This window comes from Syngnathus scovelli, chromosome 6, assembly GCF_024217435.2.
Source record: "Syngnathus scovelli strain Florida chromosome 6, RoL_Ssco_1.2, whole genome shotgun sequence".
Taxonomy (NCBI): domain Eukaryota; kingdom Metazoa; phylum Chordata; class Actinopteri; order Syngnathiformes; family Syngnathidae; genus Syngnathus; species Syngnathus scovelli.
In genome coordinates this window covers 6,398,130-6,413,880 of record NC_090852.1, presented here as the reverse complement: position 1 = coordinate 6,413,880, position 15,751 = coordinate 6,398,130, and the positions used below count along the sequence as shown (strand labels likewise).

The following is a 15,751-nucleotide window of genomic DNA, read 5'->3' as shown; positions in this document are numbered from 1 at the left end:
ATCGAATGCAGTAATAGCTGCATTTATTTTGGAAGTTTAAATACGTCACCTCTTGTGCGCATGCGCACAACAATCCAAGCGGCAAATTCAAAACAAGTTAAAGGCCAAAGTGGCAAAAGGAGCGTGAGTTTAATAGTTTATATAGTCTATACTGTGAACTAAAGACGTACTTCGCGCAAACATGTGTGTATTCAATAGCAGAACTGTTTTTAAAGCGTGTGGGATTTATGCAACGTTCGAACTCACCATGGTATCATTGTAGCTAGCCCGTTCGTGCTAGCTCGCGCGTAGCTTCGGTGGTGCGGCGTTGGTCGTCTTAAGGAGAACATTTCGGGGATAACTCTGACGTCCTCCGTGGCTGCTCGCCGGTATTCCTGTGCCCGCCAAGAGCACCGCATGGAGGCAGCGCTGAAGAACTTATCCAGTACGGTCGAGTTGCTGGCGGTTGCGGCGCGGAGTAGTGACGTGCGTCTGTGGGAGCGAAAGTCTGTTTCTCGGGCTTTCCACTGGGCCTTCTACTGCGAGCACCTTGTCTCCAAGTTCCACCAAAACCCCCAAATAAGAGGGATTATGGAGTTGCAACTGCAGCAAACTAATAGCACGTTGCGAGCTGTCTTTGCTGACTACACTGAGCTCTCTTTAATGGACCTGTCACAATGCCAGCACCTGTTGCTTACAGGGCTGCTGAGTAACCCTCATTTGCCCCTCTCCATCATGAAGATACTCTTTGACACCACAAAACCGGCTCATGTCATACCAGGAGAGTATCAGGATGTCGCTGGACTTTGCAGTCGCATCATTCAATGCAAATCTGCTCAAAAAATCTTCAGTCCACTCACGGGTCAGTCGTGTGCCGATGCCGAGGTGCAGGCTGCCATGTTGATGGAAAGCCTTCACGCCTTGCTGAGCCGAGGCGGCGAAGCCTGCCGGGCACAGTGTTTTCTTGACTCAGTCCTCCAGGGATGCAAAGAAGCAGAACATTTGTGTCTGGTCCTCGCTGACGCTATGCTGACTGCAGAAAATGCACATTCACGAACTGCCTCAGTGGATTTTCTCCAGGATTGGCTCCAGCAAAAACACAGCCTGCTTCAACAAATGTGCCTCACACTACCTACATCTCTTCTTAAGGACCTGGCCAAAGAGCATGCCAAATTTAGGGACATGTACGGTGGTGTACTTAAAAAGTGGGTTGCAGATATGAAGTACTGCATAGATGATGGCGAATGGGTGCAAAGCAGCACAAGTTCCAAAGTGTCTTTGCGGGAAGTGGCTGAGCGTTTTGTGATCTTGTTCAAAGTATGTCCCGCTCTGAAGAGCACTGTAGAAAGAGAACTGAATGATTTGAGGATATCTGATGGAGACTTTGATGTCAAAGGACTAAGTGTGTGGGGAGATCTCCTGGCAGAAATACACAAGTGTCACCCATAGCTTGAACAATAGTTTCACAAATGTTGTCAAGGTTGTCTGCTTATTTATTTCAAAATATTAGACACCAATCTGCATTTTTCCCCTCCTCTGTAAAATGTTTAAAATGAGTTTAGAGAATCGGAGAATTAAACCAGATAAAAAAAAAAAAATGCTCAATTTTTTTTAAAGAATCCAATGGAGTACTCTGCATTGACAGAGTCCAGTTCCAATAAGGTGTTGTGCAAGACAAGCGTGATTGGTTCTGTGCTGTTCAGGTGACTTGAATACTAATTCACATGGCTGCTTCTGGGCTACAGCACCTCTGTGGCAAGGGATCAATTAGGCACATCCTGTTTGTTCAATCAAAGAGCTGTACAAAAGCTGCTATGCGCTGCACCGCGGATTAGAGGCCCCGACATGGCGTGCATGCAAACGCCAACACAGCCACGGCTCATTTAACACGCTGTGAAAGCAATTCACGCAGTGACAGACAAGGGTCACCAAGTAACGGCCGGCGTGTACACAAGCAATTTATTTCCGAGGCAGGAGGAACATATGTGGCTGACAAAAGGGGGAAGCCACCATGATTAAACGGGGTCTCACCTGCTCCTCTGTTGTAAAAACATGCAAATGTTCCCAATTGGATTTTTGTCATGTGGATGCAGCAAACAAAAGGTAACTGGTAATTCTGCAGAGCAAATGGCAATTTACACGTTACCTGGGAGTGTCTTTTTTTTTTTTTTTTTTTTACAGCCTCACACGTGATGCGCAGCGGGAATGTAGTCATGGTGATGAGTAATGTCAGCCCCCAGATACAAAGAAATACACCTCAAATGATATGAAATGGTTCCAAGCGATTTACTTTTTTTTTTTTTTCACTTGAGGTTTTTGAAAAGTGAAAGTAGTCTCGCAGCATCAACTGCATCTCAAACACCCCCTGGTGACTGGAAATATTTTTTCACAAATTTCACGAGCTTTTTTTTAACCAAAATTAAAAATACAAAAATTTTGTATTTTTTATAACTGACAACTGTATTTTTTTTAAATTGCTGGTTCATGCAATATGTTGAAACATGAACAACACCTCTGTCTATTTGTTGCACTTCACATTTATCAATCTTGTGTATCAAAATTAACACATGCCGTTTTTGTCCAATGAAAATTTTGCCACTTGCTGAAAATGATGTCACAGTTACTCCTGCTTTTGGTCATGTGACATTCTCAATCTGAGCCGTGATTGGTCGTTACCTGAGCCCTGAGCAACTGCGATGTCGTTTTTAGTCAACAGCAAACCAAGTGACTGCCCCATTTTTAAAAATGTAATTATTTCCCTAATTTAATGAGCTTCAATACCATAGCTGATAATGATGCCCACTCTTGATGATTGTGTTACGTTTGCATCAGTTAACTTCGTTTAGAGGAAGGAAATATTACATATTTGATTATTCCTAATGAACTGTCCTCAGAGAAAAGCTCTTTCTACCCCCTCCCGCTCCTTACGTGGTTCTGTGACAGCGTGCGGCAATAAACGGCAGGGAGACAAGTGGAGGGTGTTGTGCTTGCTGAGGGATAGCATTCATTAAAGGTCTACTCCAGCCCCCATCTGGTACTTTGAATAGGGGCGGGTTGGCTGGGGGGGGGGGGGGGGGCTGGTGCGGGTTTAGAGCCCTCCATTGGCACGTGCCTAAGCGGCTCTGACGTTGGCCTCGTCTTGCCCCCGCAGTGACAGATCACAAAAATGGGTGTGAGGAGGCCACGCTTCACACCTGTGTCCCACGCTCAGAAGCATCAAGCATGTCTTATTTTCCTTTATACAGTTGTTGGAGAATTTTTTTAAGGAATATTTCTGCAAAGTACCCATCAGACTGTCCAGGAAGCTGTGCTACGCTTGCAGAAGCGCAGTTGGTGCATAAAAAAAACACGACTATCCGTTTTGAGATGTTTCATTGTAATTTGTTGCATTTCATGCAATGTGAATAATTATTTGACTCCAATATATTTTTGTAATTTTTTAGGTTGAACAACTGTAAGGGTATCTTCCAAAATGTCAACTTTGACGGGAATACTTCATACGGTAAGTAATATCGCGCATTCTAAGCCATTGTGTATGGGCAGGTTGTCAATATTTTCTTCTTAGTCCGCTCGATAAAAATAAAATGTTGCTGCTTTATTCATATTCCATAAACTTTTCTTAATGAATCAGAATGCCTTGTTTAGACTAGGAGGGCACATACAATATTGCAAATAAAATCTGTCGATTGACTTCCCCTTTAAACACCAAAATGTTAGCGTTCGTTGGACACAAGAATATTAATCAAAAACAAAATATAAATTCTACTGATTTTTTTTCCTGTGTACCCCGACTACTGTCCCTTTTTTAGATGCACAACACATTTCTTTCAACATTTTATCCACATTGTGATCAGAAGTTCTTCACCAGCACAAAGGCTATCTTGTAAAAAATCTTATCAGCCTCTCATCCCTTTGTCTTGGCGTGTGCGATACCAATATGAACACACACTGCAGAGAAGAGCATAGCGCTATCAAACTGTCACCCTAATGTGATATGGGGGAGGGGAAGTGGATCAACTTGTGATAGATGAGCTTACATACAAACTACGGGATCTGAGCCAGGAAGAAAAAGAAATAACACATTGGATGCCTCAGTGTCCGGGAGAAAAAAAAAAGTCATGAGCTGGTCTCAAAGAAAACCTTCATCAAACGCTCCCTACTGCATTATGGCTCTCCTGTTTGCTCACTATAAATGTTTCAGTAGGACGAGAAAGTAAGCACAGATGAAAGCTTCAAATAAGCCGCCTGCTGCTCATACTGGAGAATCTCTTCTCTTGTAAGCATAAGGGAAGCTTGGTTTTCATTTCCAGCTTGCATCCTTAAAAGATATTTTTTTAGCACGTGACACATCTCATGTGAGGGATTGATTGGGACTCGGAGCATGCAGCCATTCCTGTTTTATTAATGGGAGGGATGTGTACAACTCAATCACCTGGAGGTGCCGTCACGCCACACGTGATAGGCTCATAAAACACCAATTACTCCAAAGCTACATTTGGAATTTGGCCTTCTAATTACAGCCAGTGACTTGATGGAGGATTATTAGAAAATGAATGGCTACGTAGGCGATAGTGTGGAGAGGCGCTAGGGTACAATTTGGCGAGGGGAACACGGCCAGCAGGATAATTGCATGCTGGCGGGCTCCCCGGGGAAGAGCGCAAGCCCCGTCATCAAACACTCATTCGGCTGCGGCCTCATCCCATTACAGTCCCGCAGGAGCCAAACTGCACCTGCTCCACACTCCGACAACAGGACATCCTCTCGCCCTCTATTTCAAAAACAGTGACGTGAACTTGATGCTCCCCAACGTCAGCATTGTGACTCCAGATTTACAGGTAGTCTAATTATAGCGCACCGTCAACCTAACAAGCTTGTCACCGGTGCAACGGCCGTGACCACTGTGACTGGTGTGGCAGGAGGAAAAACACGTTCCGCATGACTGCAGACTCAACTGGGTTTTCCGTCAAATTAATACGTGCGCTTAGGAAGCAGGCAGTAGCGAGTGTTAATGTTATTTTTACCTTCCTTTCTCCGCCTCGGCCGACAAGGCGATTATCCAGGGAAGAACTGATATTTATTGTAATGGCTTGATGCTTGCATAGAGATATTTTAGTGATCAGATGGAGCAGTAAACACTAAGATGACTCCTTCGTGGGCAAAGAGCCACGCTCGGCCCCCACCCTCATATATATATATATATATATATATATATATATATATATATATATATATATATATATATATATATATATATATATATATATATATATATATATATATATATAGCTCGCCTGTTAACCTGCCACTGGTGTAAACTAAGTGAATAAAAATAATAAAAAAACCTAACCACTAAATACTTTAAGGACATTTAATGTGAGTAAATGCCACGTAAATTTAAATGGGCGCCGGTGCAAGCTGCCATGATAATGTAAACATCATTAACTCAAAACTGATCGTTATAATCTTTGTTAAGGCAATTTACTTTACTCTGGATCTCATTAGATTGTGGAGACGTACATACAAGATTACAATTGGGCACAGTGATATTCCATTCATGAAACCGTCAAGTTGTTGTTACTGCAGGGGAGGGAGAGAGGCTCACAGTGATGCATGCGAATGGTTAGGCGCCATCTTTGTTCTGAATTATTCACCGCCTTGTGAGCGAGCTGTAGTAATCAGTCGCTCGGGCTGGGTGTTGGGCTGGCCAAGCTTCTAACATGGCTGCTCACAGCTGAGACTGAACACAAAAGACTTTCATTGCCGGACTTTTTTTTTTTATTACTATTGGCTGTTCATTCGCGTTCGACTGACTGTCTGTCTGCCTATCATCCGTCCGTCCGTCCGTCCGTCCGTCCATCCATCCATCCATCCATCCATCCATCCATCCATCCATCCATCCATCCATCCATCCATCCATCCATCCATAAAAACCCACAATGTGACCCGACCTTGTTGTCAACTCAATTGAAACTTTATTGCTACAAATGTATGTAATCCGTTATTTCACTCCGGAGATATTGATTCGTCTGTATCATGCCTAGATTTAATTTTGAAGCCGGGTCAATATTTGCTGCGTGTTGCACGACTGACCTCAGAGGTGTGGAGAAGGACGCGCTGACGTGCGTAAGATGTGCCGCACTATTGTATATCCACACGTGCGCCACAAATAGAATAGAATGCCCTTTATTGTCATTGATTCACTTAACTGTAGTGTAGCAAATGCTGTTAGCAATTCTTAGATGCATAGACCAAGGGAAAAAAAGTAATATTTTTTCCCCGTCTGTTAAATTAGTTCATACATAGGCTTCCTCATAGATTTTACACCATTGAATAGAAAGATAATGATTCTTGTGAGGATGTTAACTCCAGCCATTCCAATTAACATTGCTGTTCCTCCCTCCGTCTACCAATTACCAAGCGACCGAGTCCAATACTTTGCTTTGGACCCAGGAGACTTCCATCATTGATTTACAAATGAGAAACTCTGAGACAATGGGAACACAACATGCCGATTGCGGAAGGCGCTTAAGTGGTTTGGTTGCTAAACACCCCAAGAATCATCGCTAGACCTCCACAAGGAATGAAAAGACAAAAGCATAGTTGTTTTTTTTTTTTATATATAAAATGAGAATTTTTATAGCACTTTTTCAACATCAACGTACCTCTTTGTTAAACACAATATTTGTATCCATAAAATCACATTTATCAGTATACATTGACTTCAGGCACAATGCCATGAGAACATCTTTTTGGCCATTTTTAAACATTCTTAAATATTCATATAGTTTAAACATCCTTGCAGATTTCATACAGTAAATGGTGGAACAAAGTAGCAAAGAAATTTAAATGGAAGAGCCTTTTTATGAATCAATGCGGTCCACTCGCGTGTCCATAAAGTAGCTTGAGTGACAAGAAGCGAGAAACACCAAAGGAGTCGTCCACATACAGTACTGCATTCCTCACTGTCAAAAATCGGCACCATGAGCACTAAAGCCGGAGTCTCGGGAGGGACATGAGTAAAATTGTTAAAAACACACATCTCATCGATGACTCCAAAGCAAGAACAATTTGATACAGCAAGCTAGTGTTACGTTACAAAAACAGAAGGTGGCGGACAGGTAACACAGGATTTATTGCAGTGCACACCAAATTTGTATGAACAACAGCCTTCTGATTTGTCTCACTTGAACGTCTCACTGCGCAAAAGTTTCTTTTGTCTTCTATCGTGGCGGGTGGATGGATGAGGACAACGCTGCATCTCAACATTGATTGCAAAGTCATGCATCAAACACACTACAATCCTAGAAGGTTCACTCGCTCTATTTTTGTCTCAGAGTATTACAGGTCTCGCTCGAGGAAGACCTTTTTTGCAAGCAGACATCTCCCTGAAAAGGTGCTGTCCATGAAAAATATGGCCTTTTTATATTTATGTTCAACACAGATCAACGACCCAAGTCCACAATAGTCTCACAGAAACAGTATACAGGTATATACAGTACATAAAACACAATAGAATCTTATTTTATTTTTATTTTTTTGTATAATTCTTGTAGTGGTTTCAGTGCAATATAAGACCTTGCGTGACGGTCTACTGCAGTATCATCTGGCTCATGTTGTTCAAGTAAACTGATGAGGTTTGGATGCCCGAGACTACAACATAGGCCTGCAGCTTGCTTTGCAACCTCTCTACGCTTGACTGTAGATGGAATGAGATGTGTTTGAGAATCTAACATGGACTCCCCATTTAAACTAGCTGTCAGAAACAAGAACAGCCCGAAAACTAGACTACACAGAATGGATTCCTCTATCTATAATGTTGGATTGTGCAATCTTTGATGACAATCGGACATTAATCCTTTTAAGAATAGCCTCGCTCCGAGTAGATCTTCCTGGCCGGTTCCTGAACGTACTCCTCGGTCTTATCCCAGTCCTGGACCCATCCGCCATTGAGCTGCGCTGTAGCTCCGTAGGTTTTAGCGGGGGCTCCCATAGCGCCGTAGCCCTGCGTGATGTCACCCGTCTCTTCGGCCAGCTCGTCCTCGTCAATGAATCCGCACTTCTCGTCGCTGGTCTCCTCTGGGTCGGCCCATGGCTGTTTTTCCCCGGAGGCGAAGATCCCATAGAAGACCACGCCCCCATAATGCACCAGGGAGGCGATCAGAAAGACATACTGCCACTCTTCCCGAGTCTGCATGTCAGCAAAAATAGCGATTAGACCTTGTTACCATTTAAAGGCCCACAGAAGTGGTCCAGGGTGTACCCAACCATTTGTCCAACCAAAATTAGCTCACCTTATTCTTTGTCATGGCTCCCACGATTAAAGGGCAGACCATCCCTGACAGGGTCCCCACGCCATTGGAGATGCCCATGAGGATGCTAGCATAGCGCGGAGCGATATCTAAATGGTTGACATTGAAACCTAGAAACAAAAGAATGTTGTACAAATAAAAATATTTTATCACTGTCCTTGAGTGTTATTTAAGTCCTTACAACCGGAATAAGATTTTTATTGTTTGATGTTGCTAGCTACAAGACTGATTCATAGCGAATGTGATGTCTTGTGCTAGCTTCGAAACCACCTGAGCTAGCGTTTAAAAAATCATATACAGATATTTTGTTACTGTCCATGAGTCGATTTTCCTTGAGTGTTATTTTAGTCCCTAAAACTGGAATAAGATTTTTGTTGTTTGATGTTGCTAGCTACAAGAGCGAATGTGATCACATAGCGAATGTGATGTCTTGTGCTAGCTTAGAAACCACCCCCACTAGCGTTAAAAAAAATCTCTCTAATCTAGGACACATATGAACAGGCCCATTTTTTTATTTTCATTTAGTCCTTTCCCAGTGTTAGCAAAGCTGTGGGAGCTTGTAATTTTGCCACCTCTGCCTAAATCAAAATCTGGAATTACTTGAAGCCTCACCTGATATTGCAAAGCCACTAAATCCCACCGCCAGCACCAAGAAGGAGATGGCTATCCCTTTACTGTGTGAGTAACCCACCACCAGGAGGAGGGTGGCCTCCATCCCGAATCCTAAAATCAGACAGATGTCGCATTGGTGAAGTGTAATACATCCTTGTCGCCAATTCACTTTGTACACACGCACACGCTAGCTAGCTCACCTCCGCAGTTCATGATCTTGCGGACGGTCGTGGTGGACATGATGTTGTGCGTACGCAAGTAGTCGGCTAACTGGCCTCCTAAGGGCACGATGATGGTCATGACCAGGTGGGGGAGCGCTGACACAATTCCAACCTGGGTAGCACATGTGAAAGAAAGATGATTCTTTCGGTGTGTGTGTGTGTGTGTGTGTTTATGTTTGAGTGTGTGTGTGTGTCTACTGTCTGGGCCGTATATCACCCTCAGCAATCACACTCTCCTCCTCAACCTGAATCACAACTGCCAGACAAGCTTGATTCATGGTTCTCTCGCATGAGGGGGGTGAGATTATTCCGTTTAAAGATGAGACAGTGATAGATTTGGCAACGCTAAATCTCACGAGTGCTTTAATTCCGATTTTATTTCTGGTTGACAGGCTTACCTTGCTTATTTCAAAACCAAAAACTTCCTCAAAGTACGCAGGCTGGCTGATGAGCAGCAGATAAAAGGTCCAGCTCCTGCAGAAATTTGCCACGATAATTGCATAGACTGGCATGGAGGTGAAGAATTTCCTCCAGGGGGTTTTGAATTTCTGATTTAAAATAGGAGAAAAAATATGCTTGAACTGAATGTGTCGCTTGTGGAGTTAGACAAATTACTCGACTGAGATGGACAAGTGACCTCCATGGCACCCATCAGCTGGGCGCTTTCGCCGATGCTCTCCTCGATATAACGCCGCTCCTCCTCCGTAATGGTCGGGTGCTCGGCCGGGCTCTCGTAGGACACCAAGATCCAGAACATGTACCAGATTAAACCAAAGGTACCTGTGAGGATTGAAAGGTCCACTGGTGAGATAATAATGCGATCTGTAATGACACCCGAACTACGGTGTACACGTTGACTGAGGGGATGACTAGTTTACTGACCATACACGTAGAAGACGGACGACCACCCTGTGTACTGCACCAAGATTCCCGCCAGAGGCATGGCTATGACCGCACCAGCGTAGGATCCTACACAGGACGACTACTATGAGCAGGCAGAATATCACAAGCCGCCTATCGACACTGTCGAGTCTTCAGTAGACTTCAGCAGAATCGTGCAATATTTTGCCATTATAAAGCAAAGTATGTTATTTCCAGACATGCTAATGGTGCTTTTTCAAGTACCACAGAAAGAGATGGTTGCCAAACGACTCCTTTCCAGAGGAGGAGCCCATTTACTCCAGATTCCGTGACAAGCTGGATAAGTCACTCCCTGAAAACGGAAACATCACTGTGCTTAGTTTACAGCACGTCAGCAAAGAATTCCCTGTAATTGAAAATAATTGTCTTCTGAATTTAACACAACGTATTGTTAGCAACCCTGGCAAATTTGAATGATTAAAAAAACTGCTGCAACAACGAGGCGCTCTAAAGCAGGCACACCGATATAAAGATTTTTTTCTTTAAAAATGGGGGAGAGGGGCTTTGTTTTTATGCACTCCCCTCAAATAGCCTATCATTGTTTATTTTCTACACAAACCGTATCCAGTGCCATGCTAAGTCCGTCGGTAACAAATTGGAATTGATAACAAAGAACGCGACATGCTTGTAGCTGACCTCTCTAATGGTGACTAATAGGTGAAGTGTGAGTCCGTACAAATTCAACCAGACTGCCACTTGATGGAGGAAAAACAAAATCATCATTAAATCTTCATTAGTCACTAAGTGGCATACAATCAACTATTGATAGACATAAATTGCTGGGGCTCGCAAAGGGACACAGGTCCAAATGCCAATGTTTAATTTGCAGTAATAAGTGGATGCGCGGCTTTCGCTCATGGTCACGAGGCGCCATTGAAGTGACCATATGTAGCCGAACAAAACAACATAACCTTCAGTCTTATAACAGCAAATTAATCTTTCTATCGAACCGCGTGCATTTAGTGCTTTTGTCCAGAGCGCTTTTGTTCTGTGTGAACATTTGGAGTACACCACATAAGCCCCGCGATTCACTCTTTGTTGAGCACTCTGGCAACCGTATGCGCTACGGTGAAAGGCGTGATCCATAAAAGAGACAGAAGGTCATTAAATAGAGAATGTCAGGACACTTTCATCAGGGGAGCGGACAAATTCTAGTTAGATAATGAAACATTTTTGTTTTTGTTTGAACCGTGCTAAAGTTTAAAATGAAAGCAGTACCTCAACCAAGCCTTGTAATATTCTCACAAAGATGACGCAGCCGTAGTGCGTGCGGGCCGCAGAAGGGATGAACATGTTCAGGGTGGATGTCAGTACGATCGCAGCCCCAAAAACTCTGCACGGACAAGGCAGTCGGGTATTAACAAAGAATCGAAAAGTTTTTACCACATATTGACAGTAGACGAAAGACATAGAGACACAAGGATGTATTTCACAATAGAATCAATCAGCTTCTGTAATACAGTGTTAGCATTTTTTTGTTGTTAATATATTCATGTGAATTTTATATTGTCTGTCTTCATGTGTTGCTCCACTGTTGGTGGTCAAATTCAGTATTATTTTCTTGAAGGGTTAGAACATTTCGAAACTGTTGCTATTATTGTGCGATATTTTTGTCAGTTTTTGCATGGAAACAAAGATACAAATATTTGTAGTAAGAGTATTTTAATGTCACTATTAACTAATTTTGCACTTGTATGTCTTTGACAATTTTCCTTAAAAATGCCTGCATGAAACTCAGTGATGATGGCGGCACTTCGACCCTGCAGCAAGTTATTTCTTTTTCCATTATTAAAAAAAATAAAAACGTCTCGCGACAAATTGTGTTACACTGTACAATGTAATCAATAATATTCCGTATATCGCATACGGAAGTATAACACACACACACACACACACAAAACACACAATTGCCGCTGTTAAAGCATATAAATCACACTTAAATTAGATGCATGCAACATACACACACAGATACACACACACACACCGATACACACACATTGGGGAGAGAAAAGGAGGTGTCTGGAGCAGAAGGTGTCTGTGGGCTCAGCTTACTTGGCCACATGATACCACTCAAATATTTGCTCCTTCGGTTTTTCATGCAGCAATATTTTTTTTCTCTTGCTTCTTTTCATGACTATCAATATCATTTGAAGTACATACTGGTTGTTGCATACGCAGTACTCTGAGATTTGCGCATATCCCATTGTTTGTTTGCACATTATTGGAGAGGACTTTCACTCAAAGGCCACTTCATTTTAGATTCTTCTAAAATTTGCTCTTTGCTGCCGCTCCTCCTCTTGTCTTAATGATATTGTGGCTGCTCCTTCATTCTATCCAATTGTCCCTGTTGAATAGTTGTAGAAATCATGCGTCACGGATCGGAATCATCCCACAATTATTAGTCTCAGCCACATTTCACACAGGTCCTTGGCTGGGGCGGTCGCCATGCCGACATGTGAACATAAAGGATTAGACACGGTGTCTCCCATGGGAGCTCATTAACATGGAGGGAGGATGGAGGCACGCCTGCCTGGTGGGCATCAGCACAATTCTCACTTTTATCAACTGGGAGCGTTTCAAGATACACACTCTATGTGGACATGGCTGATATTTCTTTTGTTTCAAAAGAAGGAATCCATTTTTAAGTATGGCCACAGCATTGGGTGTATTATGATTTGTGCTATCCATCCATCCATCCATTTTCTGAACCGCTTAGTCCCCACGGGGGTCGCGGGCGTGCTGGAGCCTATCCCAGCCGTCATCGGGCAGTAGGCGGGGGACACCCTGAACTGGTTGCCAGCCAATCGCAGGGCACACAGAGACAGACAACCAATCTCACTCACACTCACACCTAGGGACAATTTGGAGTCTTCAATCGGCCTACTAAGCATGTTTTTGGAATGTGGGAGGAAACCGGAGTGCCCGGAGAAAACCCACGCGGGCCCGGGGAGAACATGCAAACTCCACACAGGGAGGGCCGGAGGTGGAATCGAACCCGCACCCTCCTAACTGTGAGGCGGACGTGCTACCCAGTGCGCCACCGAGCCGCCCGATTTGTGCTATATTTGACCTATTTTTGTATTTATTTATAGGCTTCACACTACATTAAAAAAATGTCATTGCGGTAACAGCATGTGCAATATGAATATCACAACGACGTGTGATAAGTTCACACTTTCAAATAGAATTGTAAGCTTTTATCTGACTTGTACCAATCAGAGGCAACCTTAGGAGAAAAGTACATTTACAAACACAAATTAACTTATGCAACCTAAGAAGAAAAGTACATTTACAAACACAAAATAACTTATCACATATTGCTTTTATCCAATATCATAAATACGTAAAGTATAACATTTTGGTTTATTTCCGTTTCTTTAAATGTGCAAGAAAAACGCAATTTAACTGTCTTCATACAGACGAATATCATTAAATACTAAAAATGAAACACAAAGGTAATTTTAACAATTATAACAATATTGCATCCAAGCAGGATGGATCAACCTGTTAGCGGCCAGTCTGGAAGAAATATATCCCCCTGGAATTTGGGTGACGATATAACCCCAGAAGAAAGAGCCGTGGATCATCCCCACCGTTTCTGGATCCCAGTTAAATTTGGCTTTCTGTATAAAAAAAAAAAAAAGAGATACATCAAAGACTATTAACGTATTGCAAGAGACGAGTGGCATGCAAATATGAGAAGAATGGATTCCCTGCATGAACTCAGAGGGGAGGGGCTGAGTGGGGGTTATTCCACGCACGCACCTCTTTAATGATGATCTTGCCGTTCTGGTGGATGGTGCTGTTGTTGACCATGCTGACGATGGCCACGCCCAGGTTGCAACGAATGCCGAAGGAGATGCAGAAGCCCAAGCCGCTCAGCATGGCGATGATGTACCTGCGTGGGAGACCGAAACACGTGCAGTCGCACAGGGGCCCCCTGCGGCCCTCCTCGGCCCGGGGCCGGCCATCCTCGGTCAGCTCGATGGCCTCGCCCGTTTGCTGCCGTTTCTCCAACTTCCTGCGCGGCACAAAGCATTTAAAAAAAAAAAAAAAAAAAAAAAAAAAAATCAGTCGTGCCTTATAGTCAATTAAGCATTTCTTCACATTCACATCGCAAGCAAATCGGATATTTAAGGCAAATTCGCAGAATGTGCATTCGCAGATTTTTTTATTTGCAAAATGCTGCCTGTAAAAGCACACTTTTTTCGGGGGTGGTTATTTGAAAATTGAAAATTATATTTATTTCCCTCAAAGGAAACGCAATGACCTTCATACCGCATTGCAGCAACAACTGCCTCTCTGCGTTTTTTTGTAAATACATGTCTTTTAAATATATCTCTAATGAACATGGTATGTCGCTCTGTTATTCCTAAAATTTTTATTTTAGATCGTTTTAAAACACCAAAGATGTTAAATATTTTGGCCTTGACAAAACGTGGGCCTGCACCAGATATTTTTAAACACCTTTGAGTCACGTTTTTGTTACCAGCTCTAAGTCAAATGACTTTGTTTAAAATCCGTTATTTTTCTCTCTTAAATATATGCGCAACCACCAGAACCACCAGAGAAAATAACGCTTATTTGTTATTTTCCTCGCCTCACAAGATTCGTTAAAACGTCAACTAAATACTTGGAAAATGTACTGCAGCGCTATATCTGAAAAAAAAAAAAAAAAAAAAGAGTCGATTAACTTGACCGGCATCGATTTTGCATTGTTATAAACGGATCCAAATGTTAATAGATATCATGGCAGACTTTCTGTCACGACCGCTTCAGTTTCATTTATTATTAATTTAAAAAAAAGACGCACAGCTGCTGGTGAAAGGGAGGGGGGGGACAACCTCCTGGGAAATATGTGATCCTTAAATATTCGTGTGCTCTCTACATCCTGACATTCATCCCAGCCTGTATTATTTTTTTCTTAATTTTGGCGTAAATATTGACAAAATGAGCTGACATTTTCCCCTCAATATTCTTAACAAGAAAATGCATTTTATTCATTTTAATAGATGCATAAATGATTTACATTTACCTTACCTGTACAGAGTTCCCAGGGCCTTTCCCGCAATTTGTTTTAGTCCATCTTTAGTCTTTGGTAAAGCTCCCTCACTGCGCTCAGGCTCCATTTCCCCTCCTCAAAATGATTTGCACGACTATTCTAGTGTAAGAAACGCAAGTGGTGTGTGTACATATTGTTAGTATAATCCGAATAATACGAGATTTTGTTCTGCTTCCCCCCCAAAAAAACGTCTGAATATCCTGGAGATCCAACAGAACTGGAATAAGGAGAGTACGAAGATCCTCAGTATGCACAGTGCTTCCACAGTTACAAAGAGGCGCTCCAGTAAATCCCTTTTTGCCTTGCGCAGTCTCTTAATCCACGCAGAGCCATTTTATTTTTTATTTTTTTTTAAGATCCACCGGCAGATATGGAAAGACGAGCGAAGTTTTCAAGGGGCGGGGGTTGGAGGTGTCGTGGTGGGATGATATTGTACGGGGATGCTGGGGTTAGGCAGCTGGTTGAAAAGGTCCGGGTCCGGAGTGAGAGAAGCTTTCAGCACCAAGGACAGAGCAGGAGCGCCCCACCTGTATGTAGCCGTAGCCCCGCCCATTCGTGATCACATCGAGGATGCTACTTACTCCTCCTCCTGCTACAATAAGATGGTCGGACGCCATAAATCGCACCAGAGAGCGAACCCTGACGCT

At 43.0% G+C, this 15,751-nt stretch overlaps 2 protein-coding genes across 2 annotated transcripts; one reads left to right on the top strand and one right to left on the bottom strand.

Moving 5' to 3' along the window:
* Positions 1-69: 69 nt before the first annotated feature.
* Positions 70-3,012, top strand: fancf (FA complementation group F). The gene has a single exon (XM_049722161.1). The coding sequence runs from the start codon at positions 397-399 to the stop codon at positions 1,426-1,428; it is 1,032 nt and encodes a 343-aa protein (XP_049578118.1). The 5' UTR covers positions 70-396; the 3' UTR covers positions 1,429-3,012.
* A 3,564-nt stretch (positions 3,013-6,576) lies between these two features.
* Positions 6,577-15,634, bottom strand: slc17a6a (solute carrier family 17 member 6a). Its single transcript, XM_049722108.2, has 12 exons — positions 15,083-15,634; positions 13,808-14,063; positions 13,547-13,665; positions 11,261-11,375; positions 10,247-10,334; positions 10,004-10,090; positions 9,759-9,901; positions 9,520-9,669; positions 9,101-9,233; positions 8,901-9,011; positions 8,271-8,398; positions 6,577-8,167 (listed from the first exon to the last, which is right to left on the bottom strand). The coding sequence occupies exons 1-12, from the start codon at positions 15,169-15,171 to the stop codon at positions 7,838-7,840; spliced, it is 1,749 nt and encodes a 582-aa protein (XP_049578065.1). The 5' UTR covers positions 15,172-15,634; the 3' UTR covers positions 6,577-7,837.
* Between the last annotated feature and the right edge of the window lie 117 nt (positions 15,635-15,751).

What these genes read in the sequence shown, in the direction of transcription:
- fancf (XM_049722161.1), top strand. Translation starts at nt 397, where the DNA reads ATGGAGGCAGCGCTGAAGAACTTATCCAGTACGGTCGAGTTGCTGGCG.
- slc17a6a (XM_049722108.2), bottom strand. Translation starts at nt 15,171, where the DNA reads ATGGAGCCTGAGCGCAGTGAGGGAGCTTTACCAAAGACTAAAGATGGA. An exon ending in AGCTGATGGGTGCCATGGAG is followed by an intron (nt 9,670 to 9,758) that starts GTCACTTGTCCA and finishes ATTTTAAATCAG; the next exon opens with AAATTCAAAACCCCCTGGAG. An exon ending in TTGGTTTTGAAATAAGCAAG is followed by an intron (nt 9,234 to 9,519) that starts GTAAGCCTGTCA and finishes TGTGCTACCCAG; the next exon opens with GTTGGAATTGTGTCAGCGCT.